The sequence below is a fragment of the Halyomorpha halys genome, unplaced genomic scaffold (assembly GCF_000696795.3).
Source record: "Halyomorpha halys isolate HHAL.00 unplaced genomic scaffold, Hhal_1.1 Scaffold643.1, whole genome shotgun sequence".
Classification (NCBI taxonomy): Eukaryota; Metazoa; Arthropoda; class Insecta; order Hemiptera; family Pentatomidae; genus Halyomorpha; species Halyomorpha halys.
This window is the reverse complement of record NW_027112666.1, coordinates 223068-241984: the sequence shown is the minus strand read 5'-3', so window position 1 is coordinate 241984 and position 18917 is coordinate 223068. Positions and strand designations below refer to the sequence as shown.

At 28.1% G+C, this 18917-nt stretch overlaps 2 protein-coding genes across 14 annotated transcripts in view; both read left to right on the top strand.

The window, feature by feature from the left end:
• LOC106684985 (tubulin polyglutamylase ttll-4) overlaps positions 1-11161 on the top strand; it is a 38210-nt gene extending 27049 nt beyond the window's left edge. For 2 of the 13 annotated variants that reach the window (XM_014427402.3, XM_014427401.3), the window contains exon 19: positions 9493-10406. In XM_014427402.3, coding sequence (XP_014282888.1) covers positions 9493-9637 — 145 coding nt within the window. In that variant the 3' untranslated portion in view covers positions 9638-10406. Of the gene's footprint in view, positions 1-1148; positions 1317-4204; positions 4391-5596; positions 5757-8313; positions 8433-9203; positions 9276-9477; positions 10407-11070 lie in introns of those variants that run through there. The other 11 variants (XR_001343769.3, XR_010844256.1, XR_001343772.3 and 8 more) reach the window with 11 other exon arrangements.
• Positions 11162-13952: 2791 nt separating this feature from the next.
• LOC106684991 (UPF0047 protein YjbQ) overlaps positions 13953-18917 on the top strand; it is an 11587-nt gene continuing 6622 nt past the window's right edge. Inside the window, exons 1-2 of the mRNA XM_014427414.2 lie at positions 13953-14341; positions 15549-15643. Coding sequence (XP_014282900.1) covers positions 14089-14341; positions 15549-15643 — 348 coding nt within the window. The 5' untranslated portion in view covers positions 13953-14088. The remainder of the gene's footprint in view (positions 14342-15548; positions 15644-18917) is intronic.

Here is an 18917-nt window from a genome sequence, read left to right as displayed (position 1 = left end):
ACACTGTTTCTTCATCTCCTAAAAAAATCATAACCATCCATGTTTTGGGACAAAAAAGGGATCATTTTGATCGATTTTTTGCCTCTGGGGGATACAATCACTGCAGCATGATACTGCATGACCATATAAAATCTCAAGAGAGCAATGTTGACAAGGGAGTGAATTTGTCACACGACATCCAGTCAACACTACCAAGGCATTTTTTAACTCGTTTGGTTGGAACGTGATGTACCATTCTGAAAACTACCCAGACATGGCCCCTTCAGATTTTCATCTTTCAAAAATTTTCAACCTATGAGGAGGTGATCGAAGATATCTTGAAGTGGATAAAGGAGATGATGGGACACTTCTCTAAGGAGGGCATCAAACATTTTGTGTCACGACTTACAACCTGCATAGGATGGGAAAGCAATTATGAAATATATATGAAATGTGGGAAAAAATAGTAATATATATACCTAATAATATCCTATATTTTTTTCTAAAATTCAAAAAATTCAGTACTCTTACTTTGTGGACATTCCTCATATCTAGTTAAGGACTTAACTACTGTGAATTTTTACTATAGTACGGGTTATTAGACCGCGAATTCGGATATAACGCAGGTCTATCCATGGTTGCAATTAGTGTTGAAATAAGGTGATAATATTAAACCCATAACAATGCCTCCCACCAGCAATTTTGTTGGCAAAGAAGTTTCTTACATCTCATTGGCTTAAATGAGGGGGGATAAAATGTCTATTAAGCTTGTCAAATTTCTACAAGTTGTTTAATTAAACTAACAAAACAGTATAAAGGTTAAGCTAAAGGGCTTCATTTACTGTTTTACAGCTGTTTTCTGTTGAAGTAGTACGTATGGAGGGGGTCCAACGGACAGGCTACTGCTGAAGAAATTTTGTACTTTCTAAATGCTCCCTCTAAAGCAGTTGGTAATGATATGTTTTTGAGACAGTTAACAGCATCTAGTGGTGTATTAGAGAATTTATAATTCTTTTTCCAACAACTAGGGTATGACTTTACTGTATTTAAGCTTGAGTGGATACTTAGTGATGGCTGTTATTAACTGTCACACCCTTGTCAACTTTATCGTAAACCTATAGGTCATCCTGTTTTTCAGTTAAGTTATTTATTCTGTACTCTGCTTTTAGAGGATTCGCCATATGCAAGGGATCACCGGGCCCTCAGAAAGAAAATTTTTACTCCACGTCTCGGGACCACCTGCCTATGATGCAACAGCCCTGCGTCATTATATTTTAACTATTCAATTTTTTAATATGTTTTTGTCAATTAAAAATAATAAAACTTTTCTCATCATTTTGGAAGTGATTGATTTTATTTTTATTTTGGAACTCAATTTGCTTACAGTAAAGTTCTTTAAATCATACCATCGCTATGCAGATCCTTTCTTCCATACGAGAGGTCTGCCTAACAGGGCCGACACTTCCAATACACCAGGTGACCATTTAGGGAATATTTATTAAATTTAATTATTTGTGACATCGGCATAAAGAAAACTGGAAAGGCAATCAAATGTTTTGTTCTAAATGGATGTAAATCAAATTTAAAAAATGAATTGCAAGATGCAAACATTCCTGAATTTCCTTCAGCAGTCCCGTGGTATTTTATTTGTTAAAGTATATACATGAAATATTGAACTCTGTTTTAGAGTTGGTCGTCAAAACCATTGCTAACATATCTAGTTAAAAACCTTCGGTAAATGTTCCTTTACAGCTGATGGTTTGATAAAGTTAAAGGCAAAAGTACAATAATGATATTTAGTTGGTCAATTTACAGTTGGAAATATTTAACAAATTATAGTTGATTTCTTTACAACTGAGCTCCAATTTTTTCAGAGATTGTTGTAACAATATTGTCAGTTAACTTTAAAATTTACAGTATCATTGTAATTTTTATACACTTCCTAAGTTCTAGACTGACCTCTTTACTACATTTAAAACAAAATTATTTACAATTTAATTAAATAATACTCATACCTACATTTTATTATAAACAAAGTTCATGTAAAATATGAAATTTCAGACAAATTAAACATTGATATACTTCTGCTATACCTGATTAATCCTATCAAAATCTTTAGCCCTAACTTGAAACAAAAAATATTTAATGAATAAAAATGGGTTTTTAATTGTTTATTTTCTCTATATTAAAATGGAAACAAACCATTTTTTGTTTTTCAAAAAAAAAAAAGAAATAATAATAATTCATAGATTCAAAATGTTCATGCTTTATTTCACTATGTTTTATTTAGTTTTGTGTTAAGAAATTCAGTATTGTTCATGACTAGTTTGTTACTTTAATAAATTTCAAGCCGGTTTTGTTATGAAGTTAATTGCTTGTAGATTTTTCTACTTGAGTTGTATAAGGCATGTATTATTTATTCAATAATTAATCGAGCTATATTAGCCATTGTAATTAAAGTCACATCTAACTGTTAAAGGAATTAATGGGGAGACTGAGGCAGCAAGTTTAAGAGTCAAGTCCATTTTTTTTTTTCTTTTTACAATTGTTAAAATTTTTAAGTAGTTTGTACCTGATTTTCAGCAATCATGTTTTTACAAAATAACTAATGTATGCATTACTTTTAATATTAATATACCAGTTTTATAAATGTTTATTTTGGTGCAATTGGTAACGTATCGTTACTTACTAATGACAGAAACTCGGAATTAGACTCCTAACAGGAAAATGAAAGATCCATCTAGTCACATAAAGAAAACTGAGTAGCAGTTGTCTTGTATATAAGGTTATTCATTAGCAAATAACCCTCGTTGACCAGTGTACATTAGCTCAATTATTTATATTTTAGTTCCTTCATTTAGTATATTGCTTATATCATGATATTTAATTAATTATTAACAAGTTTGCAGAAAAAAAGTATTTGAAATTTCATGTGATAATTTTGCTGATCTTAAAGTTTTTTTAGTGTGTTGAAATTTAAAATAAGCACTCTTTTTCTTCCATCAAACACAGATTTTTTGCAAATTCATTATATGTAATGGCGGTTTTGTAGTTAAAGAAATGAAATCTTTTACATGTGGCGTTTATCAATCCACTTAAGAGTTTTATGGCATAAAAAAAAACATTGGTACAAATGGGACTCAAGTAAGTCAATTTGAATTTTAGATATAAGATGATGTATTTATAATATTTATTTATAATGTATTTAACTATATTGGAGTGGCTTTCTATATTACTTTCAATTCTAGTAAACGTTTACTTTATTCTTAACACCCGAATGAGTCAGAACTTATCTTTCCAACAGTACCTATCCATTTGAATTTCGTCAAAGTATCCACAAATAATAAAAGTTTCAACTCAATCCAGGAAAATTTGCGAATTCAATTCGCCCTCTGGGAAATGAGAATTTTCTTTTCTCCCGTAGTTGTCAAATTGAAATTAATTTTAACCTACTTTATTAATTTTTTTCAATTAATTGAATTTTCCATACATTATTTTACTGTTATTTTTTCTTTTTTTAAAAAAAATAATTAAAACACCTTATCTACTAGTTTATAACAATGGTCTGCTGAAATTTTTGTCACTTACCAGAGACTGATTTTTTTTTTTTTTTTTTATATTTTTCTAGATCAACTTGAAACCTTCATTGCTCATGGATACTTTGACCAAATTAAAATTTTCTCGTCCAGTTGGAAAGACGTGTTTTTATTTATTTTTTTTATTGTAACTATAACATTAAAATATACATTTTCTTGATTCAAAGGCAATAAAAAGTCACTCCAACATTCAAGACAATTAAACACATTGTCTTAAATCTCAAATTCACATTGACGAGGTAAAATCTGATTCATGCATTTTGGTATAATTTAACATTCTATTACTAAAGCTAAAAATTTAAGTTAATTGTCTGAGTAATCTTGAAATGAAAGATTTTCTCGATTTTTTTCTTCAAAACTTACATATCATGAATTTTTTACAATCTTTAGTTGTTACAACCTATTGATTGAAATAAAAACGGATTCCGTTTTTAGTTTCAGCATACCTAAGAATATATAAATCAGCCAGAATTATCGAACCAAATTCTTTTTTTAGACCTGCAATATATATGAATATCTAAACAGATCTTTTAAAAATTATTTTTCCTATAATTACTATAGATTTTGTAAATAAATGAATGGTGTAGTACAACAAACTTGGAAATTGGCTTTGTTTTATTCTGATTTAGGACGTGTATAGCTGCCTTTAACGTTGCATCTGTGCAAGGAATGGTGAAATTAATGTATCGGCTCGGAGGTACAAGAATGAACTTATTGTGCGGTGGACTGATTAATGACTATGTCAACGAGGAATTTGCTAGATGATTAAATAGCTTAAAAATTCAAATAAATCTTGTTCAATGTTGTTGTCTTCATGTGCTTTGTTTAATTATTTTAAAATAAATATTTTTATTTTGTTTATATTTTCTATGATTTATTTGCTTATTTCTCGATCGCTCTCTAGAAGTTGTAATATCTTACATTAGTATTTATTCTTTTCTTTAGCATATGTCATACTAATCACAACTTAACTTGAAAATTTTTATCAAGGATATATTGTCCATAATTAGAAATCAATATAAAATTGTATGCATTATCTTTTTTTTTTTTTTGGACTTAGTTTGTTCTAATAATCGTTATTTCATTCAATGGAATGAATATCTTTTAGTGTTTTTTTAGAAATAATGCTTTCAGAAAAATCTTTAATAATTACTAAAAAGTAAGAAGAATTAGTGCCAAAGAGAAGTTCTTCTTAACCGTCCCTTTATAAAAACAATAATAGGGTAAGGGCACCTACTTTTGAAATAAACTAGACTCAGGACAAAATTGTAATTGAACCCTTGAGTATTTTTACTGAACGACTCGCTAATAATCCAAAGAGTTTTATAACAAGAGGCATTTCCCAATCTACTATATTAAACAAGATGACCTATAGTTGAAATATGACCTGAGAGAAAATTTGAGGACTATTAAATTGCATTTGGGATTTTTGTACTGAATATGTCAACGGCAGAAAGTGAAGCCTGACATTAAAGAATTTTTCTTGTTGAAGCCGGATGGTTTTAAAAAGAAATTCTGATAGTAAAGAGCATTATTTAAAACTATTTATATGTCTTCAGATTAATAGTCATTTTTAAAATATAACGAAGCTGATGTTGTCGGAAACATTAATCCTGGAAAACTGAGCTCAGCATGTCACATGGTAAGAATAAGGGGTTTAGATTCCAGATGAAATGTGAACAGAAAAGAAGAGATACATTGAACTCGGAGAGTTGGGGTTGAAAACTGATTTTCGCACCTGGGGTGGTAGCTGATAAAGAATCTTTGCCACAGGATGAAGGCACATTATAATATTAATATTTACAACTTGAAATTTTGATTTTATTATTCAACTGTTATTTTCCATTGGACAAATACTACTTCTCGGTAGTAATTATTTAAACATAGGTAATAATAGATCTAATAAAAGTTATACAATTATTGGTGGGTATCAATTAGTATGGGTTTGTCTTGATTCATGTAATAATATTAATAGTTTTAAAATGCTAGTCCTAGCCTAGCTTATCTCTTGTGTCTTTCAGTTTTATGCCAGAACACGGTCACGTATTGTATGCAGGAGCATTAGAATTTGAGAAAATGGATTCTTTCAGAAAAAGTAATTTTGTAAGCATATTAAAACTTTGAAAAAGGATGTATTGGCACCTGTATTGGCCTCTCGTCACTTTTCCCCATGACGATTAAGTAAGTATTGGTTGTTTTAAAGAAAAGACATTTCTCTGTTCATGTTACGTTCGTTCTTTCATTCCCATTACATATATTGCTCTACATCAATGTCATATTGATATTGACCTGCCTAATAGTAAATCTTTTCTTTTTTTCATTAAATAATAAATAGATTTGTTAATTTATAGATTATTATTGATATTACGTTATTCCCATGACAAACTATATTAAAAGTCAGATTATGTAGCTACTGAATCTGATTGTTGTACTATCATTTCATTTAATTGTAATTTGATTACAATTAAAGAAAGTGTTTAATTATGTAGAAATACTTTTTGCCGTTTCCTGGTGTCACCTAAATTAAGTACAAAAATTGAAATTGTAGTTTTTTTGAAGAATTTGATTCTTTGTTTTTTGTTTCCCCTCTATATTTTTAAAAATTTATAATATGAATCCGTGTATTTTTCTTATTATCTCGAATGTACTCATAACAATATAAAAATAAATTGGTTGGATAAAGTTTTATACATCAGATGTTAAACTTTAAATGTTCCGAATTGGATACATTTGTCTGTTCTACTTATACGATACAAGACAAACCTCAAGACAAATCATGGATCTTTTTACCTATGTTTTTTATGTACTGAAGTACAGTGGATCCTCTTTATAATTCAGGTTACATCTGCAGATATGTTATAAGGAGTATCTGTGTGGGGATCAAAAAAATATGATCGGAAAAGTTATATGTGTAACTAGATCTTTCAATTCACTATAAATTTGTTTATATATATTATAAACAACTTTATTTTGGTTGTTTCTTTTATAGTGGGATTCATTTTTTATTATAAAATATTAATCAAATAGCTTAAGGTTAAAACTTATTAAGCTGTATTTAAAAAAAAAAAATTATGATAATAAAATCAAAATTTTACATAAATATATTTTAACATGTAACATTCCTGCCTTTTCTATTGGCATTTTCATCTTCATCTCAGTCAATATTAAAAATATTTTCAAATATACAACTGTTGGAAGTATTTGCAATAATTTATTCACTGTATTTTGGTTTTGTAGTTTCAGTGTTATTATCAAATTTGAACAGGTCAGTAAGGTGCTCTTAGCTTTATAATATTGTTTCATTGTTTTTTGTTTTGTTTTTTTTCCTATATTCATATTTATTTCTTCTGAAAATCAAAAAGGTTTTTTTTATGGTGGGGAAGTAGTTGAATATTTAAATTATTAACATGAAATGGAAAAATTAGCAAACAGTTGTGCTAATGAACTTGACTACTGTAAATTATTCCCAGATGAAAATGATCTATTTACAGATGAGATATGAAAACAGCTGGAATAATAGATTTATCTAAAACAAATAACTTCATAACTGGTTCAGTTAGTACAGGAACTAATACTAACAGCTTAACTAAGAGACCTCTACAGACCAAATAAAGTAAATACGCAAGGTATGTCATGGCCACTAGCAATCTTTGTTTGCTGCAGAAACTGCTAAAATCCTGGGTTTCTTGTCAGCGTTATAAATGCAACCCGGAAGTGATTAATAGATGTGAGGGAAACACTGGCGGGACCAGTGAGGATACCCATTGTGGAATAAGTTGTCTTGATGAAGAAATTTGAAAATTAAAAAAATTCAAATATTATTTTGATCATCTTTACTAAACTTTCTTTTTATATTTTATAAATCTCGATGCAAATAAATTTCGAAGATCAAAAATTAAGTCAACTGATATCTCTCTCAAGTATAGATATATTTTTATAGTTAACTTCCAATTGTATATTATATATTTTATCATTTCAGTGAGCCTGGCTTAAAGCCTAAGGCTATAGATTCTTTAAAGTTTTTTTATCTTTGATTATTTGTATAAATAATGTCAGTAAAACCATGACCAACCAATTCTTAACACTTCTCGAAACTGACATGAGGATTTCTCTTCTAATGTTGCAGTTACGAAAATTCCTCTATCATATCATGTTCTGCTGTTTTAATTGCAAATGTTAATTTAACCAGTGCTGTTTTGTTGTTTAACAAACATATTTTCCTTATCCCTTTGGAGAATATTCCCTCCTCGACTGTTTCCAGTTTGGACCTCCGTAATCCCTTCCTACTTTCCTGAAAATATCATAAAACCTAAAATTCACCATTGTATATTAACAATCACCTTTATCCTTCTGGTTTACACTTGTTTCAAAAATTATCTTCCCTTTGGTAGTTGTTACTGATTCTGGATTTTATAATTCTTTTTAATATGACATGCCAAAATCAAGTTTCATAGTCTTTTTATATTAGTATGAATAGAAGTGGAATATATATTTTTTTTTTCCCCTTGAGTTAATTAGTGTTTTCTATGCTTTACTATATTATACCTGCAGTGTTTGATTAGCTAAAACTTTTAATTTAATAATGGATTCACTCTACGGAGCCTAGTTGAACAGCTAAGAATCACCAATCAAATGTTGAAAAGGGACTATCTCTGGTTACTGGACGATCGACTCTAATTATAAGATGGATAGTTTTATTTAAAATTTTAACCTTATTATGAATACCTTTCAATTTCAGATTTTGAAAGATTATTTTCTCAAATGTAGATTATCAAAATCCTTCAATAGTAATTGCCTAGTATCTTCACCGATGTTACAAAAACCTTGGAAAGTTGGAACACGATCGTTTTATGTGAAGTGTGTATAATTAATTTTACATTTCTAAACTCCTAGGTATTATTTTGATCACATTAGTATATTAAACATTTACTTACCTCATAAGTATGTTGAGTATCGTTAAAATGTTTTATTTTCTTAATCAGCTTTCTTATACTAAAAGATTTTAACCGTACTGCTACATTGATTTTACTGTTGAAAATGATTAGTTATAGTTCTCAATAATTTATTTGTGATCAATTACTCTTATTGATTAAGGTTTCATAATCTGTGTTTAAAAAAAAGTTAAAGTGAATTATGAATGTAACAATTTAACCATTCAATATATATTTCTTTATTATTACTCTCAGTGTTTATATATTGATGTATGTAGATTGATTGCTACATTTAATATATACATAAATTATACTTTATGGCTTGCTTGTAACGGGGGCTTAGTGTGAGTGTTTTTAAATTTACAATTCCTGATTTTTATTTATTTATTTTATTTTTAAATGGCTAATTCATTGAAACTTCCTAATTTATGAAATGATAATACTTCATAAAATGAATTTAATTATTTTATATTTTGCCGTTGTTTATTTTTGTCTTCTATTACAGTTTTATATATATGTATATAAATAAATCCAATTTACTTAGTAAGGATATTATAAGAAGATATTTTTAAATTTTATGATTATTTTAGATTTTTAATTTAAAAATTAAACTTTTTTTTTTTTAGAAAAGTTTCAATGTATTTTAAATTAAAATGATATTTGAGATTATACTTTCTGTACTAGTGTATACTTTCAGGAGAGATAGTAATGACTGCAGTGTGGATTTTGACAGTGAAGTATTATTAAATGGAAGTATATAAAAATGAAGGTGGGTGTCAAATATGAGGCTGTAAATGAGTTGCACTCTTTTGATTGATGTTATTATGGCTGCACTGGCATGCTGTTATGGGTTGTTGTTTGCCTTGTACTGTAGTTTTATTTGAGTTATCATCTAACAAACTGCTGATTGTTTCTCTCATCTAAAAATTTTGTTAAAATCATCTCCTATTTATAAATTACTTTTGTTATAGAAATTGAATTTTCAGTGATGAATTGAAGGCGACACCTGTACAGCATATGTCGCGATCGTCAAAGTATTCCATTTCGAAACCACGCTCAGCACGTTCATTAGCTGTTAAATTGAGAAGAGTAGCTAGTAAATACAAGAATGTTCCAATTAGCCTAAAATGATTTTGTTGTTAAAAATTGTATCTATTTCGAATCTGTTAAGACAATTGATAATATTTTAAGAAAAAAGTGCCTTCTTGTCCTTGTTCTAATAATTCGCTAAAGACTTGATATTGTTATAGGTATAAAATAAATTTTTTATTTTTTAAGTATAATAATTGTTTCTTGGCTGTGTCCGAAAATGCGATTGTAGCGTAGTGATAATGCTTCATTCGAATAGGAAGAATTTATATTTAAGCGTAGTTACTATGTCTATTGTTGGTTCCGATATAATGTATGCCTTTTGTCCGGATGCCTTTTCTAAGTAAATAAATGAAAGCAATATATCAATTGTTATAATTTCCCTTGAAGAAATTAATATTAGATTGATTTGGAAATTTTCTGTAGAATTCAAGATTGATTTATGTTCTGACATGTTCATGTCTTTCATTATTGTTCTAGAATTAGTTCAATTTGCTCATAAAATTCTAATTTTAATGAAATCCTTTCTCCATAGTTGTACCATAAATATTTTTAAACTTTGTGATTTTTATTAAAAAGAGTACATTATTGTATTTGCATTCCTGTAAGATTTTTGTATATTTTTGTTTGTTTTCTCTTTTTATGTTACTACTTGATAAAAGAATCTGAAGTAAAACAAGCATAGTGATGGATAATTATTGACATCCTAAGCTTGGTTTGGAAACTTTTCATTTTGTATTTTATGTCAAAGTTTCAAATTTTTAGCAAATTCTATGAAATTTTTGCAAATAAATATAGTGTTCATACTTTATTTGTATTTCCTGAATCTATCCTTATTCAGTTTATCCTCTTTATTTTTTCATTTGCAGGGTTAATATGTTATACCAAGTTTTTTTTTTTTATTTTATATAATTAGATAAGAAAAAATACCATATAACTAAAAAAATATAAAGTATATTTCAAACTGAATATATAAATATATATTAAATTCAGACCCATAGAAATTGACCTTTTAGTGATCTAGAAAGAAATTAGTCCGAAATGTCAAGGTTGAAAGTAGTTATTTTCTTAATTGACTCTACAGAACTTAATACTCTTTTTTATTATTATTAAAAAGCTTATTTACATCTTGTTTCTGAATCAATAATTATCAAACCCAATCTGCAAAGTATTTATTAAGAAAATTTTGAATTTAATTTAATCTGGTATGTTTGTCAACAACATATCAGAGTAATTAAAATCTACAGTGTTTAATGAGGGTATTTATTTTAAATTAATGCTTTCACAGTGTTTATTAAGATTTATTTCTATCCAAGAAAAATTAATGATGGTATCAGAGTATTGAATGTGCAAAAGTTCAACTTGTGATACTCTCTGCTTGATCATTTTTTATTTATTCGAATGTTTTCTAGTAATTGATATTAGTAAATTCTATTTAATGTCAAAATTTTATGTCATTTTTACTATTTTTGCAGGTTGTTCGGCATTAACGCAAAAATGCTGTATAAACCCGAAGAGAATGTTCCGCTTGTGATATTGTGACTGTAATAAATCTGTATAATCTGACAGGGTTATGTTAATTGTTATATGTTAAATATTGTTTTTGTAAAGCTGTTTAGATAATATGGAACAGGATTTAATACTGAATTCTATTATTTTTATTATTCACATAAGATTAATTAACTGATCATATCTAATTTTAGCTATAGATTGATGAACTTTGTTACAGTGGATTAGTTTATTATGTCTTAATTATAATTTATAAGATTTCTAGCATAATAAGATCTGCATAATTGATAGAAGGAGTCAGTTTACTCTACAGCATGTTTGAATTTTAATGCACCCTCAAAAAGTTTAAATAAATTATTACCGTTCCAAATATTTAGAGAGGTGAAACAATATATGAGTGGTTAAGAAGGCAAGGGGTATTCAGGACAATTTTGTGAGTAAGAGGTTTTTTTGGTTACTTCTTTCACTTAAAATAAATACATGCTTAAATATTGGCAAAGCTGTGAAATGATCAATCATTTTTTTGTAATTATTGATATTTTTGCCAATACTGTGGCTTAAAATTGTTCCACACATAAGTAAATAAAAAAATCACTTATTCACAAAATTATCGCTTGTATCCTAGGGTTTCTCACCCTTTAACCTTTAAATATGTACTCCCTGAGTAAAAAAAATTTTTAGTTTTGGTTGAGTAAATTAAGTGAAGACTGTAGTGACTGAATTCTACATTAAATGGGATTTCCTCTAGTGGTATAATGTGGATCAAAAATAGATGTTAATTATTTAATTTTAAAAAAGTAGATGTGGGGTTCATGCAATGATATGTTGATTATAACATTGAACTGCAATTTAATTATGCTAGAAAAAACTAATTAATAAAATGATTGAAACAAAAGAAAATTACTAAATGCGTGGACTTCTTGTATTTTTATTGAATTGTGTGAAATAATTAGTTATGAGCGTGCTCAACTTCAGCGCTACCTTTTAAAGATGATAGCTACGGTAGTATTCCAAAGAGATCGCCTTTCTTAGCAATTTTGCATGACTTTTATAATGTCTAAAAAGATAAAGAATCAACTAGCCACGCCCCTCAGTTTCGTTTTAATTTTTTTTCTCGTGACTCGATATAATTTTTTTCAATTTGTTTGGAAAATAGTGGAAGACCTCTATAATCATAATGATTAACTATATATATCTGAGACCTGATCCTTGCGACTGATCCTTCCTTGTCACCTCCGAATATTTTCTAGTAGTATTCATATGGAACGAACTCATCAAAACAACAAGATAAGTATTTCACCGTATACCTTCAAGTACCATTGGTAGAAAAAGGTAATATTCAATTTGAATTATGTAACAATACGTAATGCAACCTTATAATTTAATTTTTTTTTTCTGTTTTAGAGGGATCAGGAAAAAAAAAAAACTGATTCTTTCTACGAATTGTGATTGATATAATCTCCAGTTCAGTCGGAATGAGTCATTCAAAATTCTGCCTGACTTGGATCACGAAGACTTCTACACGTATCAGTCGAACTGATGCTTACTTGTAAATGTGATATCGTATGAAAAGGATCTTGTGCGAAGTCTCTTTCGATTAATAATAAACAACTTATGCCATTATTTTAGCATTTAGCGCCTGCTGAAAGTCGTTCCTAATTATATAATTAAGAACATCAAATTTAAAGCAAAAGGATTTGGAGAATTATTTTTATTACTGATAATATCTAAATCTATTAAGAAATTTAATAAATGATGATAGTGTGTTTTTCTATTTCAATATTATTAATTGATGGCAATCGAATGTTTTCAGAACACTTAAGAACTGATTATTTTGAGAAAGAAGTGTTTAGGTTTAGTTACTAATAAATGTAATAACTAAATTCAAATATAATCAATCTTTTCTTTAGATATAAAAAAAATTGATATACTAAGGTTTTTACGCTTGACCATAACCAATCATTTATGGTAACTGTTTTTGTTCTTAGGAGACTTGGTCACAGAATAAATATTATTTTTAATTTTAAATAATAGTAGTTGAAAGACTCCAAGTTTATATCCTTTAGGGAAAGTAGTTGGTCGAGGTGTAGTTAGTAGAGTAGCAAAACTTCTAGAATAAGTGTCACTACTTTTTGTTCATTACTATTCCCTTGACCACACCCAACCATCTACGGTCATTAATAAACACATAATTAATATCCTTTTCATTAAATACATATTTGACTCTTTTTGAGTGATATAATAGAAGTGGAGTAAATGCCGAAGTTCAAAAAAGGCGGAAGTCATTGGCGGCATTTGAGCATTTGAAACTTCTCTTATCACCGTCATCCCTAAACTATTCTTGGAACTAGGTTTATTTTCTTCTTTAAAATCAGAGTTCATACTCATTCCCAAAAGTAAGTTCATTTTTCCATCAAAACCTGAGGCAAAAAAAGTTACCTATAATATTACAATATGTTTAATTTAAAGGTTGTTATGTTACATTGGATATTATACACTGCTATTTGAGGGACTCGAGGATTTGTCTAGAAATCACCCTTTAATTTTTTAACAGTAGGTTAAAATTTTGAGTTTTTTGGTTTCAATAGTTATAAGAAATATGTGGATAATTTTATCAAATCTTAATCATTTAAAAATGAATATGTATATTGTTACGGAATTATGAATCAAATGACTGATATTTTATTTAATCTTTTTAATGGTTCGAAGAGATTGAAATAAAATAGTTTTATTTAAATATAATTGCTCATTTGTAAAATATTTAAATAAAATTATTTAGTTGGAATTGTTGCTGTTGTATTTGATAAGATAACCTAGTGAGAGAGGGAGGTGTATTGATAGCGGAATCGAAATGGCAGTGCCCTGCTAACGAAAGCAGGCTTATCTCTTCGAGAAGGCGATCGTGTAGTTTCCTTCAAACCCGAGTGCCCTCCTACGTTTATTTCTTCTGCCGAGGCCGCCTCAAGCTAAACAAAGTGCCATGAATGCTAACCCATTTGATCGAAAGGTTTCTAAAATATTATAGCATTTTATGGACGCGGAGCGGGACGACTTTTGGAGAGAAGACTGCCACAGTCATGGCTTCTTCCAACAGGGGAATACAAATCGGATCGGCATGGTTTCAGAGGAAAATGAACTTAAGGCCTCAGCACCGAGGTGTTCATTTAGTCACCGAGGAAATTCTCAAGCAAATGCCGGAGATATGTCAATTTTCTGTCGGTCTTTTTCATGTTCAAAGTGAGTACTGATTGTTTTGTTTTTAATTATTTTACAGTGAAGTAATAAGTTTTTCCATAATAAAATAAATAATTACAGACACTTTTATAGCAGATTTGGAAGACAGTTAATGAACAATAATCCTTGAAATCTATTTGTTTGTAAATTAACTCATAGTTCTCTGTTGACATATATCACTAGGAGAGTTCTTATAGAATATTATTCTTCTGCTTAGTACTTTTGATCAAAGAAATTTGTATTTCATTGCTTTTAGAATATACATTTATCTCTAATGATTAGTTATCTACCAATGTCATAGTAATTATTTCATTTGATATTTTAAACTATATATCTCGGATGTGTTTATTGATATACTGTTTATTTTACAATATATTATATTGTTTAATGAGATAGATTATTTATAGAAATTTTAACCCAGTTTATTCCATAGATCTTTTTAATAGTTGTCGTCAATTGAAAATAGGTAGAATCCAGCCAAACTGATTTTGTAGATTAACTTGCAGTAAAAATAAAATATTCAAAGTGCTGAGAAAACACTAATTCGCCTGACTAGGATGGATAAACTGTAGGCCTCTGCCTACTTGTAACCAGTTTGTTTTCTGTTAGTATTTGTTCAATCTTGATATTATTTAAGGATTTATTGCTTAATTAATTTATAGTTATTACATCGTGGAAGACTACATTATCCTATTCCTGTTACTTTGTTTAATTATTAATTAATGACAGTCAATTTTACTCTTTTTCATTAATTCTTTCAAACTGTACTGCTCCTTTTTTGTGTTTATATTATTCATTATATTTTAACCTTACCTGTCGTTAATATATTTGTTTAACTTGTGTTATTTGTGTATTGATTACTTTTATTTTTCAAATGTTCTAATTATTCAGACTAATAAAAATGCCCTTGATACTTATTCCTTGTATCATTATCGTTGTAAAGCCAAAGTGGTTTATGTGAATTTTGCTACCTAATGGTCTTCTATTCTTTTCACTATGATAAAAAAACCTAAATGAATATTTGATGACTGATTACAAATAGAAAATGATTAATAGACATACATCAAAAGTAGGAATTAATTGTCACCTTAAATCTGCAAATATTTAAACGTTATTTTCAGACACACCACTTTGGAATTGCACTGATGATGTGGGATCTATGCTTGTTGTTTTCTGTTTATTGGGTCTGTAATTATATCATTTTTTTTAGTACTGCATACATCTGCTAGTTTAGCATTAAATGAGAGTTGGGATCCTGATGTGAGGGATGATATGGAAATGATGTTAAACAAAATTGTGCCTGAGGTGAGAATTATTTATATAAATTTAGTAATAAATGTTATTCTTTTTATTATCATTTTCTTTCAAAGTTTATTTACACTTTGTTTATTTATTGTTCACCGAAGTTCTTTTACTAGTAAAATGTAAGTAACATTTTTGTTATTAACATTATTATTTCTAACAAAAATGTTTTTAACATTTTGATGTTTATAGTCTACACTGGTCAATAGCAAAAGTTGGGCCCTATGTAGCTCAGGTGGATAGGTGCTGGTCTATCAATTTTAGATCTGCGGGTGGCACCGGTTCGAAGCTAGCGTGTGGCGTTGACTTTTTTCATTAAGTGGTAGTTCCACAAAATGGAAAAACTTGACCCCCCATCATGGTTAGGCAGTATAGGTCCTCAATGGAGGATAATATTAATAGCAAAGTTTCATTAACATTTTTGTCTGTGAAAGTATTTTTACTAAATTTCACTATTGACTAATGTAAACAGTAGAGATCAAAATGTGAATAAGACTTCTTATTAGCTATTTTATTTCTGGAGTAAACCCACCTAAAGTACAAGTAAAGTAGAAATAAAAATTGTTGGTGTACTAAAATTAATAGTACATGTCATCATATATGTGTCTATTTAAAGTATGTAGTGTATTTTTGTACATTCTAAAAAAATTTATTATTTATATCAGTAATAATAATGTAGTAAAGAACGAAAAAAAAGTTCTCTGCTTGCAGTTTTCAGTTAGTGTTTTCATAAGTGGATAAATTTTCATTTTCAATCAATTTAGTTTTGTTAGGAAAAATCTAATCCAGTACTTATCTTAAACATTAGACTTTATGATGATAGATAATAAAGATGATATTAGCTAAAACTGAAAATTAGTAATAAATGTAATGATTACAAATAATAAGGTGTTAGTATTGTTATTTTGATTTTTTTTTTAACATTTGTTATTTGCTCACAATGTTATTTTTGGGTGCAAATGAATCTAGTTTAGATTGAAAGAGGAACAACTCGGCATATTCTTTATCATCTGATAAATTATCTGTGCTCTCTGGCAAAAGATTACAAAATCCAGATAAAAATTGTGATAATTTTTTTTAAAACTAATTTAAACCGTATCAGCTGTATTTATCATTTGAAATATTATAACCACCCCTAAAATACCCTCTGGATTCTTTATATTTCTAATTGTAAAACCAATCTATTTAATTATGATAAAAAAAAAATACAAAAAGAAAGATATTTATATTTATAGGAATATTATTTTTTCTGGGTTGAGCATCTATTAAGCTCAGTATTGCTTATATATGTTCATACTATATGACCGAAATAATTATAACATTGAGTTCTAGATTTAATATACTAGGTTACTTCTTGACAGTTAGACTTCAAGAAAGAATGATAGGGTTGAGAATATTTCACATCACGTCACAAGCTTGAAATCAGTTTCTGTGAAGTTTGATGATAATATAATAGACCTTGGGGCCTAGTAATGGAAGACAAGTTAAACACAAGACATCCTACAGTGGCCGAATCAAATCAAGATAGCACAACACAGAATTTAAAACAGTTAACTAAAATTACATTTGTACTCGCGAATTATGACTATATTCAGTTCCCAGACAGCAGATATTAAATCAGAAAACCGGTCATTTAGGCAACAAGCATCCTGGTGAAAACAGTAATTGCAAATGGCCAAATAAGGCTTACATCCGAAACTATTAAGAACTAACTATCGACCCACCAATGAGTTTAAAGATGAATCAAAACAGTATTTATTCTGTGAAAAAGGATAGAAATTAACATGAATTTTCTAATATTGGAATAGGCACATCTCATTTCTATTATAACCCAGAAAAACATTTCTCAAAGTTGCACCTAGTCAAGTGGTAATTTTAGGACATGGGATTATGGGATTAGAAAATGGCCAAGAAATGAAAATATTATAGACTTTAAAAAGGAAAACCTCAAATGATACATTTGAAAACAGATTATAATAGTCTGTATTTTTCCATGCTGTGAATAGGGAAATTATTCATAATTTTCTATAATTTCAAGAGTTGCACTTTAAAGAACTAGTTTTTCATTAAAAAGTAAGAAAGTTTGTATTATAAAATGTCAGATATATAAACATTTTGAAACTGGGTTATGTTTATTATGATTTTCCAATTTAACAATGATTTTAACGATATTATGATTTTCCAAACCTAAGTAAATATACTTTTGGTTTAAATTTAATTCTTGGTATCGTAAATATGGCCTTTCATACCAAAATATTTTAATTAATTTATTTTTGTTTCGATGGATAGTATAATGATGGAGATTTTTTTACAATATACTAAACCTTTGGTATGATTTTCCAAACCTAAGTAAATATACTTTTGGTTTAAATTTAATTCTTGGTATCGTAAATATGACCTTTCATACTAAAACATTTTAATTAATTTATTTTTGTTTAGGTAAATAGTATAGCAATAGTGGCTTTAGTTCAACATACTAAACCTTTGGTATGATTTCCCAAACTCAAGTAAATATACTTTTGGTTTAATTGAATTCTTGGTAAAATAAATATGGTCTTTTATACCAAAACAAAAAAATCATTACAAACTTAAAAATTAAACAAACTATTATATAATGTAAATTAATTTTTTTATATAATACATACACCTTTTTATATAATACATAAAGATTTTTTTTATATTACACAATTTTTTATATAATACCTACACTTTTTTATATAATACATAAAGATTTTTTTATTACACAATTTTTTATATAATACATATAATTTTTCATATTAAACAATTTTTTATGTAATACTTACACTTTTTTATATAATACATAGAATTTTTTTATATTACACAATTTTTTCTTCTTAATAAAAATCAGGTACAGAAACATTAATGAATAGTCTCCCTAAAACAAGTCTCAAATACAAACTAATTTATAACTGTAACTGAGATTAAAATTGTCTTTACAATTAAGTTAAAAATTAAAAAAAAAAAATGAATTTATATTATATAATATATAAAATATGACGAAGATGGTCAGGGTTGAGGTAAAAAAAGAACAAATAGTTATCATCTATTTATTGTCCGATGTTTCGCCCCACTTTGACTTCATTATGGCTATTCACAACTTCAAGCATGGCTGTTTAACTTATCGTCTTGAACAGCCCTGATGAAGCCCTACGAAGTGGGAACGTTGGACAATAAATAGTTGATAACTATTTTGTGCTTTTTTTTACCGCAACCCTGACCATCTTCATATTTTAAATTATATGTTAAATTATATATA